Source organism: Argentina silus (assembly GCF_951799395.1).
Source record: "Argentina silus genome assembly, chromosome: 19".
NCBI lineage: Eukaryota > Metazoa > Chordata > Actinopteri > Argentiniformes > Argentinidae > Argentina > Argentina silus.
The window spans coordinates 1717666-1734894 of NC_139673.1; the positions used below are offsets into that span (position 1 = coordinate 1717666).

General features: G+C 50.6%; 1 protein-coding gene across 1 annotated transcript in view; it reads right to left on the minus strand.

The window, feature by feature from the left end:
- The window catches only part of tmod2 (tropomodulin 2), an 18543-nt gene extending 1314 nt beyond the window's left edge, over nt 1-17229 (minus strand). Inside the window, exons 1-10 of the mRNA XM_083690722.1 lie at nt 17106-17229; nt 11113-11322; nt 9879-10035; nt 5142-5264; nt 4459-4533; nt 3888-4018; nt 3475-3582; nt 3095-3238; nt 2294-2438; nt 1-1311 (exon numbers count right to left, since the gene is read on the minus strand). The exon at nt 1-1311 is cut by the window's left edge and continues 1314 nt beyond it. Of these exons, the coding sequence (XP_083546848.1) occupies nt 1280-1311; nt 2294-2438; nt 3095-3238; nt 3475-3582; nt 3888-4018; nt 4459-4533; nt 5142-5264; nt 9879-10035; nt 11113-11238 (1041 nt within the window). The 5' untranslated portion in view covers nt 11239-11322; nt 17106-17229 and the 3' untranslated portion in view covers nt 1-1279. The remainder of the gene's footprint in view (nt 1312-2293; nt 2439-3094; nt 3239-3474; nt 3583-3887; nt 4019-4458; nt 4534-5141; nt 5265-9878; nt 10036-11112; nt 11323-17105) is intronic.

Here is a 17229-nt window from a genome sequence, read left to right on the forward strand (position 1 = left end):
TGTGTCTTTTTTGCAGCAACGCCCTGGGAAAGCGTCCCAGGGGGAGGACAGGGGATCAACAGGCCAATTGAAAGCTGGGGATGATTATATGAACCTCTTACGGTGCAAACCGCTCCTACGACTTGGTCAGATATCATGTATTAACATCTACGTCCCTTTTCCCACTGAAGGGGAAGATAACCGTTTAAAAACCTTAGTCACAGTCTGAACCGTCTTACGAGAGCTTCAGTTGAAAGACAACAACAGCATTAAGAAGATATTAAGACTTTTTCTTCAATTCTTTGTGCACTTTTCCCTCAGCGAGGGCTTTATATAGACCTACATCCACATCTCCACAACACAGTCCTATTACATAGGCTGCTCTCTCTCTCTCTCTCTCACCAGCGCTTAGGACCAAAGTTAGCTGAGCCCTGAAACACAACCATCCTTTACCACACCAGCAGGCTAAGCTAACCGTCAGCTAGCCCTCCTAGCACTGAGCATGTATACTGTACAGAGCGCGATGTGGGGGGGGGGGGGTCTGCTACGGCTAAACCGGGGGGTGCACGGTCTCAGCTCAGCCATTAGCTGCTCTTCACAGGGCATCTTCAGACTTCAGAGTTCCCTACAGCTAAACACGGCTAGCTAAGCCGCACTACGACCTCCCCCACGGTTACCACTTGTTAGACAAGAGCAGCTAGCTTCAGCTAGCTTGGCGCTAACCCGTCCCATTCCATAGACGCGAGGCTAGCTCTAGGTAAACCATGTGTCAAAGCAAAAGGGTCCTACAGCTAAGCTATCATAGCAGTAGGCTTTCAGGGGGAATCTCCTCAGTGGTTAGTTCTTGGTTACATGCTAATGTTTCTTGGTTACTTGGTAATGTTTTGTCCTGTTCATCTTGCTCTAAAGCACAGTAAAAAAAAAGAGGAAAAAATAAGAACCAAAAGAGGAATACATACTGAAAGGTCCTAGAGGAAAATAAGCAACTGAAAAGAAGTGACTAAAAACTAAAAAATAAGATTTACAGCTGCAATAATAACAATAATAATAAACAAATAACAAAATAACAACAAAAATATGTATGAACATGTATATGGAGAGGGCAATTCCAGTTAGTTCCCTTCTTCTCAGATGTTGGTTTTGGTTGAGGGCGCCTTGCTCCGCGGTTTGGCACAAGACTCTTAATATTTCCACACGGTGAGATGAGACCAGGGGATTGGCTGAAATATTTCCACACGGTGAGATGAGACGACGGCGACGACGGGATTGGCTGGGAGAGAGGATTGGCCCCGCCCCTCGGCTACAGGTCCCCCTCCACTCGCCTCCTGCGGACTGGAGAGGAGAGGAAGAGGGGAAGAGAGGAAGGGAAGAGAGGAAGAGAGGAGAGGAAGGGAGGAGAGGAAGGGAGGAGAGGAAGAGAGGTGACAAGATGGAAGAAAGGGGGAAAAAAGGTGGAGAGAGGACAGAAAGAGGAATGATGGAGTGAGTTACAAGAATTTCCCAAAAAACACAGCAGACATGGTGCTTAAACCTAAACCATGGCGATGCTGGGGACACACTTCACACACAACGAGACAAGTAAGGCAAGTTAGGCAACCCAAGTTAGGCAACCCAAGTTAGGCAACCCATCCGTGTGGTTTAAGACCAGCGCATACTGAGTTACTGTGTGTAACATGGCTACACCATCCATACGTCGTGAGAGTCAAGTGCTTGCAGGGACGGGTTCAACCCCTCCGTACGCTGTGAAAGTAAGCTGTAGGTTGTTAGGAGTGTGTAGAGGCAGCACACACACACACGGGAACACGTCAAACCCACGCATGCAGGTTGGAACACGTCAAACCCATGCATCCGACCTGAGCTACTACTGAGTGGAGGGGCTCAGAGAGGGCAGGGGGGCGGCCGCGGGGGGGGGCGGCCGCGGGGGGGCGGCCCGCGGGGGGTCCGGCCTTTGAGACACAGTTACACTGCCAGAGCAGAGGAGGTCAGGAATGGAAGGCAGAGCAGAGGACTCCACCGCCCTGGGCAGGAGAGGGGGAGGGGGAGGGCCAGGGCTTCAGTAAGGAGGAGAGAGGGAGGGAGAGAAGGAGGGAGGGAGGGAGCCAAGTCAAACAAAAAGAAAGAGGGAAGACTGGAAAAGAACTGGGCATGGAAACGTGAGATCTCCACAGGCCTCCGAATAGAAAAACAGGAATGGTGTGTGTGTGTGTGTGCGTGTACCCAGGTCATTGTTCTTGGTGATGGCTGTAGCAGCCCCCGTGTGTGTGTGTGTGTGTGTGTGTGTGTGTGTGTGTGTGTGTGTGTGTGTGTGTGTTACCCAGGTCGTTGTTCTTGGTGATAGCTGTAGCAGCCCGTGCTCGGGGTCCCTGCTGACAGAAGTGGTAGCCGAACTTGATGATGCTGTTGTTCTCCTCCAGCATCTTGGCTATCTCCATCTCCACGTTGGTACCCAGCTGCTGCCTCTGCACACACACACACACACACACACACACACACACAGGTCAGCATTGTTTGTACAGTACACAGTATGCACAGTATTCTAAAAAGAAACTGTGACTGACCTGGTTGTCTATCTTGATCTCTGTGAGTGTGTGTGACCTCTGTGAGTGTGAGTGACTGACCTGGTTGTCTATCTTGACCTCTGTGAGTGTTGTGACTGACCTGGTTGTCTATCTTGATCTCTGTGAGTGTGTTTGACCTCTGAGTGTGTGTGTGACTGACCTGGTTGTCTATCTTGATCTCTGTGAGTGTTGTGACCTCTGTGAGCGTGTATGACCTCTGTGAGTGTGTGTGACTGACCTGGTTGTCTATCTTGATCTCTGTGAGTGTGTGTGACTGACCTGGTTGTCTATCTTGATCTCTGTGAGCATGTGTGACCCCGTGAGTGTGTGTGACTGACCTGGTTGTCTATCTTGATCTCTGTGAGTGTGTGTGACTGACCTGGTTGTCTATCTTGATCTCTGTGAGCGTGTGTGACCCCGTGAGTGTGTGTGACTGACCTGGTTGTCTATCTTGATCTCTGTGAGCGTGTGTGACCTCTGTGAGTGTGTGTGACTGACCTGGTTGTCTATCTTGATCTCTGTGAGCGTGTGTGACCCCGTGAGTGTGTGTGACTGACCTGGTTGTCTATCTTGATCTCTATGAGCGTGTCGTTGTCTCTCAGAGCGTCTACGAGGGCCTGGACCCCGGCGCTGGTCATGAAGTTAGACTCCAGGTTCAGGCTGCGCAGGGTCTTATTCTCCCTCAGCATCTCACTCATCGCCTGGGAGGGAGGGAGGGAGGGAGGGAGGGGGAGAGAGAGGGAGGGAGGGAGGGAGAGGAAGGGGAGAGAGAGGGGGAGGGAAGGGGAGAGAGAGAGGGAGGGAAGGGGAGAGAGAGAGGTGGGGATGAGTTAGTTTTCAGCTGGAGCAACAACAAAAAAAAGCAATGGGATCACACACACTCACTCTCTCACACACTCTCTCACACACTCTCTCACACACTCTCTCACACACTCACCACAGCGATGGGGTCGTTACTCCTCGTGGCCGCCAGGCTGAACTTCTTGACAGTAGAGTTCCTCTCCATGGCCTTGGCAAAGTCCTTCAGCGTGGGAATGGGAATGTTCTGACAGGCAGGGGGAGATCACATGAGCAGCTGGACTGACAAGACAGCTCGCTCTGGTACTGGTAGTGTGTGTGTGTGTGTGTGTGTGTGTGTGTGTGTGTGTGTATGTATGTATTTGTGTGTGTGTCTCTCTGTGTGTGTGTGTGTGTGTGTGTGTGTGTGTGTGTGTGTGTGTGTGTGTGTGTGTGAGTGTACCTTGATGTTGTTGAGGTTGACCTCTGTCAGGGTGTGTGTGTGTGTGTGTGAGTGTACCTTGATGTTGTTGAGGTTGACCTCTGTCAGGGTGTGTGTGTGTGTGTGTGTACCTTGATGTTGTTGAGGTTGACCTCTGTCAGGGTGCTGTCGTTGCTCTTTATCCTCTGGAGGGTGTCCTCTACGTTGGTGGGGTTGGGGGGCTCGTCAAACACCGGGTTCATCTTCTCCCCCTTGATCACGTCTAGGACACAACACACACACACACACACTGACGCTGGAGGGTGGTGGAGCTGTGTGTGTGTTGTGGTCGTGTTGTTGTTGATGTTAGTATTGTAGTTGTGTTGTTATGTTAGAATTGTGGTTGTGTTTTGTTAGAATTGTGGTTGTGTTGTTATGTTAGAATTGTGGTTGTGTTTTGTTAGAATTGTGGTTGTGTTGTGTGTGCGTGTGTTGTTGTGTTGCTGTGTTTAGTTGTTGTGTTGCTGTTATGTATGTGTGTGTTGTTGTGGTTGTGTGTAGTTGTTGTGTTGCTGTTATGCATGTGTGTGTTGTTGTGGTTGTGTGTAGTTGTTGTGTTGCTGTTGTGTATGTGTGTGTTGTTGTGGTTGTGTGTAGTTGTTGTGTTGCTGTTATGTATGTGTGTGTTGTTGTGGTTGTGTGTAGTTGTTGTGTTGGACTCACTGTTGTATCCGTCTTTACTGCTGGTCCCATCGTAGCTCTGGGTGCTGGTCACCAGTGTGTGTACTCCCAGGATCGCTGTTGACCATCACACACACACACACACACACACAAAACAGGTTGAGCAATGTGTGTGTATGAAATATGAGCGCCCTCCAGGGATGAAGAATCCATCAGTGTGTGAATGAACAGTAACTAAAGCCAGACACTATTCTACTGGTCAGCCAGCTCTTTCTCTCTCACTCACTCACTCACACACACACACACACACACACACACACACACACACACACACACACACACACACACACACACACACACACACACACACACACACACACACACACACACACACACACACACACACACACACACACACACACACACACACACACAGTAAGGGGCTGTGTCATGGGAAAGAGACAGTGTGTGAAAGGAGTCTGTGTTTAACTGTCCCAAGAGAGACGTAGGACAGTAAGATACAAGGACCTTTCTCACACACACAGACTGTGTGTGTGTGTGTGTGTGTGTGTGTGTGTGTGTGTGTCTGAACTCTCAATGGTGTGGGTGTTCATATGGCTCTGTTATAAAACAAGCTCACACAGAGCCACACTATCTGGGGACGGTAAAACACAGCGACCTTTCTATCTGCCTCAAACACACACACACACACACACACACATTACCTGCAAGGTCACACAGTTCTGTGTCCGTGGCGCTGGACAGGGCCTCCTCTAGTTCGGGGTCAAGGGTCGTGACCTCCTCCTGGCGTGACTCTAAGGGCTTCTGCTTGGGAACAAAGGTTTTACCTAGAGAGAGAGAGAGAGACAGAGAAAGAAAGTTAAACCTAACCTTTTTATTTCACGAAAGTCTGAATGTGTCAAACCATGTTAAGAGAAGAGTTAGCCAGAGTTAGTCCAAGCTAGTTAGCCAGGGTTAGTCAGAGTTAACCAGAGTTAGTTAACCAGAGTTAACCAGAGTTAGTCAGAGTTAACCAGTTAGTTAACCAGAGTTAACCAGAGTTAGTCAGAGTTAACCAGAGTTAGTTAACCAGAGTTAACCAGTTAGTTAACCAGAGTTAACAGAGTTAGTCAGAGTTAGTTAACCAGAGTTAACCAGAGTTAGTTAACCAGAGTTAGTCAGAGTTAACCAGAGTTAGTTAACCAGAGTTAGTTAACCAGAGTTAGTTAACCAGAGTTAGTCAGAGTTAGTTAACCAGAGTTAACCAGAGTTAGTCAGAGTTAGTTAACCAGAGTTAGTTAACCAGAGTTAGTCAGAGTTAGTTAACCAGAGTTAGTCAGAGTTAGTTAACCAGAGTTAACCAGAGTTAGTTAACCAGAGTTAGTTAACCAGAGTTAGTCAGAGTTAGTTAACCAGAGTTAACCAGAGTTAGTTAACCAGAGTTAGTTAACCAGAGTTAGTTAACCAGAGTTAGTCAGAGTTAGTTAACCAGAGTTAGTTAACCAGAGTTAGTTAACCAGAGTTAGTCAGAGTTAGTGGTGTTGTTATGATCCTCCTGGTCTGGTCATGTTGTTCTTCCTCACTGCTCTGTGGAAGCACATGACTGCTGAGCCCTGACTGACTGACTGACTGACTGACTGACTGTTTCTGTGTGTGTGTGTGTGTGCATGCGTGCATCTGTGTGTGTGTGCGTGTGGGGGGTGTTAAAAAAAGAGGCAGTCTGGTGTGTATTGCTTTAATCTATTAATCTCTGAGCAGAATTCAACAGCCTCTCATCACAGTTTATATGACTTCATATACTATATACAGTACCAGTCAAAAGTTTGGACACACCTTGCCAAGAGTGTGCAAAGCTGTCATCAAAGCAAAAGGTGGCTACTTTGAAGAATCTAAAAAATAAAACATATTCTGAGTTGTTTAACACTTTAGTTTACTACATAATTCCATATGTGTTCCTTCATAGTTTTGATGTCTTCAATATTAATCTAAAAAATTAAAGAAAAACTATATATATATATATATATCAGAGCGTCTCTCCCCCCTCTCTTCCTCTCTGTGCTTTAGACCAGTGATGGAGGAGAGGAGCTGAGAGGAGAGGAGAGGAGAGGAGAGGAGAGGAGAGGAGAGGAGAGGAGAGGAGAGGAGAGGAGACGAGAGGAGAGGAGACGAGAGGAGAGGAGAGGAGCAGCAGCGTGGTGTATGTTTAAACAGTACAGAGTTTAAACAATGCAGTCAGTGAACTCTGCCACTGCTGCTATTTCTGTCTGGAGTATCCTCCACTTTACAGGAGCCAGCTGGGGATGGTAATAAGGCACGGCCTGGGAGACCAGACCGTCTACACCCCTGCAGCCCAACTCAGAAACCGCCTTCGCCGTCCGCCCGTCTACCGCCCCGAGGCGTTGCCATGGAAACACAATAGGAGGAGGAGGAGAGAGGGAAGAAGGAAGGAAAGAAAGTCACGGAACAAAGAGCAGAGTCTACAGAACTTGGGCCAGGACATTCAACCAGATACAGGGGCCCTCTCCCCCTGAACCCCGCTGTCTCCCCCTTGCCTCCCCCCTCCTCTCTCTTCACACAGAAGACTCTCAGAGTAGAGACCTCCGTCTCCCACTGTACTTCTCCCCCCTCCTCCTTCTCCCCCCTCCTCCTTCCCCCCCTCCTCCTCCTCCTCCCTCCCCCATTAGTCATTCAGAACCACTGTGAGACAGAGCTGGTCTCCAGGGGGTGGGGGGGGGGGCATTTGGCACTTCCTGAAAAGCCTGTAAACAGTAAACACAGCCATTACCCAGCATCCTGTGCCAGTCCCTCTAGAGTCAGTCTACGGAGCCTTGGGCATTCCAGAGGCACACCGCTGGAGAACCCACCAGCTCAAGGCCCTGTCCACTGGAGAACCCAGCAGCTGACAGCCCTGTCCACTGGAGAACCCAGAGGCTGACAACCCTGTCCACTGGAGAACCCACCAGCTCACGGCCCTGTCCACGGCTATGGTGGGACAGCACCATGTGGGACACCATGAAGGTACTGGTGTGGAATCCCAAGGCTTACGAGGTTTTCAATGTCTGTCTGTCTGTCTGTCTGTCTGTCTGTCTGTAAGGAGAGTAACTGTAAAGCCCGGGGGACTTGGAGAGAACGCTGGGTAATGGAGCATTTAGAGGCTTTCAGGAAGTGAAGTGAAGTGAAGCCTGAGAGAGAGAGAGAGAGAAAGAGAGAGAGAGAGAGAGAAAGAGCGGAAGAGAGAGAGGGAGTGCTAACCGCACGGTCAAACCCTGCACTGTTTCTCAACAGTGTTTCAACCGTTATTCATCATCTGAGAAGTTTCTAGAAGGCCCTGTGGAGGGAGAGAGTGAGAAGCAACCCCCAGGTCCACCTATGATGACAACACACAACCATTGTCCACACACACAACTCTGCATTCTAAAGTAACTCCCCCCCCCCCCCCCCCACCTCCAACTAAATCTTTGTCTCAAGCACATTCTATGAGCTGAGTAACAAATCATTCTAACAGCAGGGGGTGAGAGTAATGAGGGCACGGAATCACACACACACACACACACACACACACACACACACACACACACACACACACACACTAAGGGAGTATTATTTTCAGCAGGGTCAGAGCATAAGAATGTGTCCAGATTTCCTCTCCCAGCTGAAGGAGTGTTTGGATCTCTGGGGACTTCGATGTTATGACTCTGGAATCCTACTGCACGGGATTTCAGGCAATTTTTGTCCCCAACGCTGTGTGTGTGTGTGTGTGTGTGTGTGTGTGTGTGTGTGTGTGTGTACCCTGGCCTTCCTCAGCCATACAGTCCCCTTAGTGCCGGGTCCGTCCCGTCCCACCCAGACAGGGACAGGGTGGGACGAGGCTGGAGGATTACTAGTAGAGAAGCTAGGAGCTGCTATCACAATGCTACCATCCTGATGCTACCATCCTGATCCTCTGAAAGACTCAGCCTAGCAGGACCACTGACACTCAGCCTAGCAGGGCCACTGACACTCAGCCTAGCAGGGCCACTGACACCTCCTCAGCCTAGCAGGACCACTGACACTCAGCCTAGCAGGGCCACTGACACCTCCTCAGCCTGAGCAGGACCACTGACACCTCCTCAGCCTGAGCAGGACCACTGACACCTCCTCAGTCTGAGCAGGTCCACTGACACCTCCTCAGTCTGAGCAGGTCCACTGACACTCCTCTGTCTACACGTCTGTTCTGTACCAGCTGTTTGAAGGCTGGGATGACTGATGACTCTGAATGAATCAGACAGACACTGTCAGGTAGTGAACAATCAAAATGACTCAATGAGCCCAAACACCTGGTTGTTGTTGAGCAATGCCATATCCAGCCCCCCCCCCTCCTCCTTCTGTCTATCCACCTCCCTCCCTCTCTCCTCTCAGCCCCCACCTCCTTCTGTCTCTCCCCCTCCCTCTCTCTCTCCTCTCAGCCCCCACCTCCTTCTGTCTCTCCCCCTCCCTCTCCTCTCAGCCCCCACCTCCTTCTGTCTATCCACCTCCCTCCCTCCTCTCAGCCCCCACCTCCTTCTGTCTATCCACCTCCCTCCCTCCTCTCAGCCCCCACCTCCTTCTGTCTATCCACCTCCCTCCCTCCTCTCAGCCCCCACCTCCTTCTGTCTATCCACCTCCCTCCCTCCTCTCAGCCCCCACCTCCTTCTGTCTATCCACCTCCCTCCCTCCTCTCAGCCCCCACCTCCTTCTGTCTATCCACCTCTCTCTCTCTCAGCCCCCACCTCCTTCTGTCTATCCACCTCTCTCTCTCTCAGCCCCCACCTCCTTCTGTCTATCCACCTCTCTCTCTCTCAGCCCCCACCTCCTTCTGTCTATCCACCTCCCTCCCTCTCTCCTCTCAGCCCCCACCTCCTTCTGTCTATCCACCTCTCTCTCTCCTCTCAGCCCCCACCTCCTTCTGTCTATCCACCTCCCTCCCTCCCTCCCTCCTCTCAGCCCAACCCCCCCCCCCCTCTGCTACGTTGTGTAAGAAAGGTGACATGCATAAGTAATACCTGCAGAGCCAGCAGTGCAGTGATTACAGCTCAGACTCAAAGCCACACCCACGCCCACACACACACCCACAATAAACACACACAATAAACACACAGCTGAGCTCAGCAGCATCCCTCACCTGGGACCAGCTGTTATAAAACACATGCACACACACACCTCTGCTATATAACACACACCAGAAACAGTCTTACCTCCAATAACCACAAGCATTACTCAACAGAATCTACGGTTCCATCTCATCCATCACTGTTCAACACGCAGCCAACCTGTCTGTCAGCTCAGGGCAGGACACATGATACATGTTCCTACAGTAACACACACACACACACACACCAAACACTCAAACACACACCACTCACACAAACACACACGACACAAGCACCACACCACACGCCACTCACGCACACACACACACGACACAACCATACATACACACACACCTTTCCTCTCGCCAGTGAAGGGGACGACGTCTTCGCGGTCCTTGTAGTCGTAGGCCTCCTGCTCCAGGTAGTTGAGCAGACGCTCCCGGTTGAACGGGCCCGTAGCCGCCTTCACCGTCTGGTCCTTGGCCCGCATGCTGGCGGGGAGCAGGGCGTTCTGGGAAGGGAACGGAGACACTGATGAGACACCGGCTGACCGACTGAATAGTTTGAGGAGGGAAACTTGGCGATGCCCTCATCCAGACTACCCACTGATGGATCAATTGACTGATGTTGTATTATTTACGTGAATTGATTTATTTAATTACTATTGATCTTGGTGCACAGCAAACACAACAATGTCAAATAACCAAATTCAACGTTGATACATTGATGCGGCGCCGAGGCGTAGGAGAGGAGGAGAATGAACAGTGTGTTCTCCGTGTTTTCACTGGCGTTTCTGTGGTTGCCATGTTGTGTGACTCGCCCTCCTGTTTAAAATGAAAACAAACATCCCCCAGGCCTGGATACCATTTCATTATCCTCCACAGCTCGCAAATAAACATACATACACTTGGCAGTCTGTCTGCACACACACACGTATACACACAGGCACACACACACAGGCACGTACACACACAGGCGCACACACACACAGGCACGTACACACACAGGCGCACACACACACAGGCGCACACACACAGGCGCACACACACAGGCGCACACACACAGGCACACACACACAGGCACACACACACACACACAGGCGCGCACACACACACACAGGCACACACACACACAGGCGCACACACACACAGGCGCACACACACACAGGCGCACACACACACACACACACACACACACACACACACACACACACACACACACACACACACACACACACACACACACACACGCGCACACACACGCACACACGCGCACACACGCGCACACACGCACACACGCAACCCTGACTCTCTCTCCTTCTCCCCTGAAGCAGCTTTCCCAACACTGAGCTTCTCGGTGGAGAGGGTTGAGTTTGAGGTCAAACGCTGATAAGAACAACATGTCTCCCCTTCCTAGTCTCACTTGAGGCTGATACAGCCCTTTTCTCTCTGCTTCCCCTTCCCTTCCCTCTCCTCTCCTCTCTGGGGTGTGTGCATGTGCGTGTGCGTGTGTGTGTGGACACACTGCTAAGTGTTTGTATGTTTATGTTTATGTGTGTGTGTGTTAATTCCCCCACCCCCTCCCTCACCTCAGGGTCCATCTCCTCCAGAGCCGTCTCCAGCTGTTTGAGCTCCTCCTCTGAGAGCTTGTTGAGGATCTCATCCTCGTCGATGTCCTTGTACTTCTCCAGGTCTTTCTTGAAGGGCAGCGCCATGGTTACCAGCTACAACTACAGCCACACACACAGCCACTCTGTTCCTCAGGGGGGGCTCCGAACGTCAGGCCTGGGGGGGGCAACCTGGTCACACACACACACACACACACACAACACACACACACACAGACAGACACAGACACAGACACAGACAGACAGGCACACACACACACACACAGACAGACACAGACAAACATGGACACAAAGATGAAAGAAGATGACATTTGAATTAGTTGGATTAAACAGGGTAATGCCATTACAGCCAGACAATATGTCTCTCTCTCTCTGACTGAAACATGGCATTGGAACACTAACAGACTTCTGCTCACAGCTGGGGCTTCTGCGCACGCACATGCACACACACACACACACATTGGTGAGAAACAGCCATATGTGTGGAAAGGCTCAGATAAATGTGGATGGTCCGTTCTCTCTCCCCTGCTGCACTAATCTGGACAAAAATGACTTCATGTCGACAATTTTCCTGCAGCATGCTGCAGATGTTCTTCATTCTGCGCACACACACACACAGACAAACACACACACACACACACACACATACCTAACCTTTGACCCTGCCTGAGAGATATGCTGTTACGCCATCGGCCAGCCCAATCTAACCCACCTCTCTCTGACCCTCAGCTGACCCCGTGGCAGGGGAGGCAGAACGGTGAATGTGTGTGTGTGTGTGTGTGTGTGTGTGTGTGATCTGGGGGCGGGGGACTCCCAGGCCGCCTGCAGGCCAAACGTCAGCCGGGCCGGCCCGCTCTGCGGTTTAGAGACGAGTTCTAAGAATTTCCAGGGAGTTCCGGAGAGCTCTTTGGAGTTCTAAAGATGTTTGATGAGTTCCGAGGATTGGAAAGGAGTTCTCATGAGTTCCCAGCTGTTCCCAGTGTGTGTGTGTCTCTCCCCCGTACGGCTCGCTATCTCCGGAATCAGATCTCCCTACTGGAGGAATTACTGTGTTTACCGTTACGTCCTCCATTAAACCATCAAAGCCCGCGGTAACCCAGTGGTAACGAGGTGGGAAGAGGCTACGGGCAGGGCCTTTCAGGCTGGAGGGGAACTGGACGAGAGCAGTGGGGAAATGTCAGCATTCATCATTCTAATCATTGGGAGTTATCATATGATACTAATGCTCATTGCATTTACTAGTCATTGATTGATTGATTGATTGATTGATTGAGTTAACGGTGACTCATGTTGAAGGAAGCAGGGTCATATCCAGACTCTATCTTTCCACCTCCCCCAGACCCAACAGATACAGAGAATATATATACAGAGAAGCATAAGTCTGGTCTTCAGGGTACCTGACTGAATTTGAAGGTCACAGATCAACTTTAACAGCCTATGTGCCACTGCCATAGAGTGCCATAGAGTGCCATAGAGTGCATTCCATTTACTGTGAGCCTAAACCTTTCACAGCTGAAGCCCGGTGCCTACTGCCAAAAGCTAAATATCCATGATACTAAAAAAAAACACCCAACTAAGTTCTGCCAGTTAGGCCTAATCTGCAAGGCTAATAAAATTTGTTATAGTTTCAGTTGTATTTAACGTATGCCAGGTTTCCGAGCTCAACATTTTTTAAGTCCACACGTCCAAATCCATAGTAATCTATTATGTGCTTTCAAAAAACATAGTCAAAATGAGTGAGTGAGTGAGTGAGAGTGTGTGTGTGTGTTTACCCCCTACACTTGGCTTTACGATCTCACGGGCGGTTTAAACTCTTAGTTAAACTAACCCTGACTGAGGTGTACAGAGGCCAATGAGAGCTCTGACCTGGACACCTGAAACCTGCTCACACACGGCCAACCCGCAGATGGGATCACACCCTCTCTCTCACACACACACACTCACACACACACACACACACACACACACACACACACACACACACACACAACACCTCATTTATTCAACGACAGATCATACAAAAAAACAACCACCTCAAGAGCACGGCCATGGTGGTTATTTTTGACCCTCTGCAGCGTGCAGGCCTGGGTGATTAGGTGCCATAACGACGGGTCCAGACACCAGTAATGGGCCGTGCAGACGGAGGTAATGATGGGCTGCGTGTGGCGCCTGAACGGTCCAGACTCTGAGCAGACGTCATTAGTACAGTCTGATCAATGCCTTTCTCCTGGTCCACTCCCTGCTAGGCCTAATCCTCCTGGACAACAGATGGCTGGGAGCCAATAATAACACTCAGGAGTGACACACTGCACTCTTACTCACACTGCCTGCACCTGCACCTGCAGGAGAACCCTACTGCACCTGCAGGAGAACCCTACTGCACCTACACCTGCCCTGCAGTAGAACCCTACTGCACCTGCCCTGCAGGAGAACCCTACTGCACCTGCCCTGCAGGAGAACCCTACTGCACCTACACCTGCCCTGCAGTAGAACCCTACTGCACCTACACCTGCCCTGCAGGAGAACCCTACTGCACCTACACCTGCCCTGCAGTAGAACCCTACTGCACCTACACCTGTCCTGCAGTAGAACCCTACTGTACCTGCACCTGCCCTGCAGTAGAACCCTACTGTACCTGCACCTGCCCTGCAGTAGAACCCTACTGCACCTGCCCTGCAGTAGAACCCTACTGCACCTACACCTGCCCTGCAGTAGAACCCTACTGTACCTGCACCTGCCCTGCAGTAGAACCCTACTGCACCTACACCTGCCCTGCAGTAGAACCCTACTGCACCTGCCCTGCAGGAGAACCATACTGCACCTACACCTGCCCTGCAGGAGAACCCTACTGCACCTACACCTGCCCTGCAGTAGAACCCTACTGCACCTACACCTACCCTGCAGTAGAACCCTACTGCACCTACACCTGCCCTGCAGGAGAACCCTACTGCACCTACACCTGCCCTGCAGTAGAACCCTACTGCACCTGTACCTGCCCTGCAGTTGAACCCTACTGCACCTACACAACAAAAAAACAACGTTTCGATACGGTTCCGCAGGACGTAGCATAACTGCGTCACCACCTAAATGACCACGTTAAGCCAGATTACGTCGGTAAGAAGCCTGAAACGTCGCTGTCGGTAGATTTTCAGTTTTATCGACCGGCTCTATTCGAGACCGTCACACAAAACCCTGCAAAAACCTCCAAGACATGCCTTGGCAAGGTCAGGAGAGGCTGTCAGGAAGGGATGACTGATACTACACACAAACGTATGAAGTTTGTTGACTTTGACTGACCTGCCTAACAATCAAACAAACCACCAGATTTAGTTTCTGAGAGCATCGGTCCAAAAATAAATCACAGATGGCAATCTTCACCATCCAGGAGAGGCTGAATAAGGAGGCTGAGGGAGAGGCTGAATAAGGAGGCTGAGGGAGGCTGAATAATGAGGCTGGGAGAGGCTGAATAAGGAGGCTGAGGGAGGCTGAATAATGAGGCTGGGAGAGGCTGAGGGAGGCTCAATAATGAGGCTGAGGGAGAGGCTGAATAGTGAGGCTGGGAGAGGCTGAATAGTGAGGCTGGGAGAGGCTGAATAAGGAGGCTGGGAGAGGCTGAATAAGGAGGCTGGGAGAGGCTGAATAAGGAGGCTGGGAGAGGCTGAATAAGGAGGCTGGGAGAGGCTGAATAAGGAGGCTGGGAGAGGCTGAATAAGGAGGCTGAATAAGGAGGCTGGGAGAGGCTGAATAAGGAGGCTGGGAGAGGCTGAATAAGGAGGCTGGGAGAGGCTGAATAGTGATGCACGGTTGATAAGTGAACAGGAAATGGTTATGACATCATTGCAGAACATAACCCCCTGAGCACAGGCTTAACTTAGAACACCCCAAATCTACTACCCCACGGGACAATCTGTACACGCCCCCTCTCTCTCTCTCTTCTTCTGTTCTCCCCTGCTCTGTTCCTATTCTGTTACTTTCCCTTGCTCCTTCTCCATTCTCTCTCTCTCTCTCTATTCTCTCTGTTCTCTCTGTTCTCTCTCCATTCTCTCTCTCTCTCTCTCTCTATTCTCTCTGTTCTCTCTCCATTCTCTCTCTCTCTCTCCTCCTCTGTTTTCTCTGTATCACTTCCTGTGTCTCTCTCAGCGTGGTCTGGAAGGGAAGAGCATGATGGAAAACAGATGGAGGAGGGGGGGGGGGGGAATCAAACGTTGACACCCGGTCTGTTAGTATGTAGCCTGGGCCTACTGTTCTAAATGAAGGCTATTTCTGAAAAGAGCCCGGGAGTGACAACAACTTTGTGATGGAAGTAAAAGTAAAAAAAACAAAAAAAACTAAAACAAACACAGGCTGCGTCTAAATCCAGAAAGTGAGCTTCTACTGGTCCAGTCCCATCAGACCTGTGGGGTTTGTAGAGGGCAGGGTTCCAAGCCCAACCCTCCCATCCCATCCCAACCCTCCCATCCCATCTCCTCCCTCCATCCTCACTCTCCACCCCGATCTATGCACTTAAGAGCCTCCCTCCCTTGCAGACAAAGAGCCTATGTAATGACGATGGAATTTAGGGAGTGTCCTCTGCTACTGCAGATATCAGCGGCACACAGTACATAAACACCGCTGTCTGTCGTCATCACACCTTCACCAACATCCTGTAGGAATTCTTGTTGTGCAAGGCGTTCATTTAACAGCCTGATTTCACCTCCAGCCGAGGCAGCTTAGCGGTATCATGCCTGATAAACCGGTTAATCAGTGTTTCTGCAGCGGGGTGTGATATTAACAGAATTGCCAGGTCAGCTGTTAACTTCAGTTTCAGGCTCACAGGTTAGCAGTCTCTCGTTAGGGTCTGGGCTATTTCCTTATAAAGGCGTTAGCCTGCCCTGTCCTTGATGACTTGGGCCACACCCTTCATTCTGATAAAAGCATTGCTGGTCCACATGACATGCTTTCTTTCCAGGGCACAGATAAGGACATAAGCCACTGAATAAGCACCTTTTAAAGTCCCGGCTAAGCCAGAGGTGTGTCAGTAGGAGTCATTGTCGCGTTAAAACAATTGTGTTGTGCCACTGTACTAGTGATGGTGGTGACAAATAATCACCTGGTCCAACTTGTACGCAGTAAACAGTCAGAATGCATGGCGACCAGGCGATTTGGGTGAGCAAGAACCACGTTCAGCTGAGTCACAACAGTGAAGCATCATTATCGCAGTCCGTCAGGAGACGATTCCCCCGAACAGCTCGGGTTTGTTGTTCTGACAACGACCAGCGCGCCGCCGTTTCTGCGCGTTCCCGCACGCATTGTACCGAATTCAACAGAATGCCATCACACCAGTCCCCGCGGCGGGACCGGGCGAGACAGGCTCGGAGGAAAGCGAAAGGGTCATTTAATGGGAATAACAGGAAGAAAGAAAATCTAGATTAAAAACGCAATCAGAGTAAAACACATGATGCATGCACACACACACACACACACACACACACACACACACACACACACACACACACACACACACACTAATGTGAGCTAATCAACTGCACAAAAGCCAAGTGAGCAGAATCAGAGATAAGGAAGTGTAATGTGTAAAGACGGGGTGACGGGGTGGCCGTGCGGCGGTCGGAGCAGTCAGTAGTGGTGATGACACCGCCGCTGTCCACTCCCTGCCATCACCCCACAGGCTAACTAGCTAGCTAATTCATTCGCCGTGCACTACTTGGACGCATTGAACACACAAGACACCTTTACCAAACTTCTGAACACAAACAACAAAGAGACCCAAAACGAAGCAACATTTCAAATGAGCCAACGTTACTGAGCTAGCTAACTAGTTAGCTTAGCCAGGCGAGCTAATGCAGACAGCTAACTCACCGTATGCTATAGGTATCGACACAGCCCTGCACTGGCGGCTAGCACGCTAATGACTCGCCTTTAAAACCCTTGCGGTCGGTCGCTATCTGTAGTCTTACCTACAACTACTGCGGAACGGGCGAGTTCAGTCCACACACACGTCCTTTTCTCCAGAAGACGCTGTCAAATGGCTCAATGTTCCCAATGAGTCCGAGGCTCCAGAGAATTCACTTTCTCACCCCA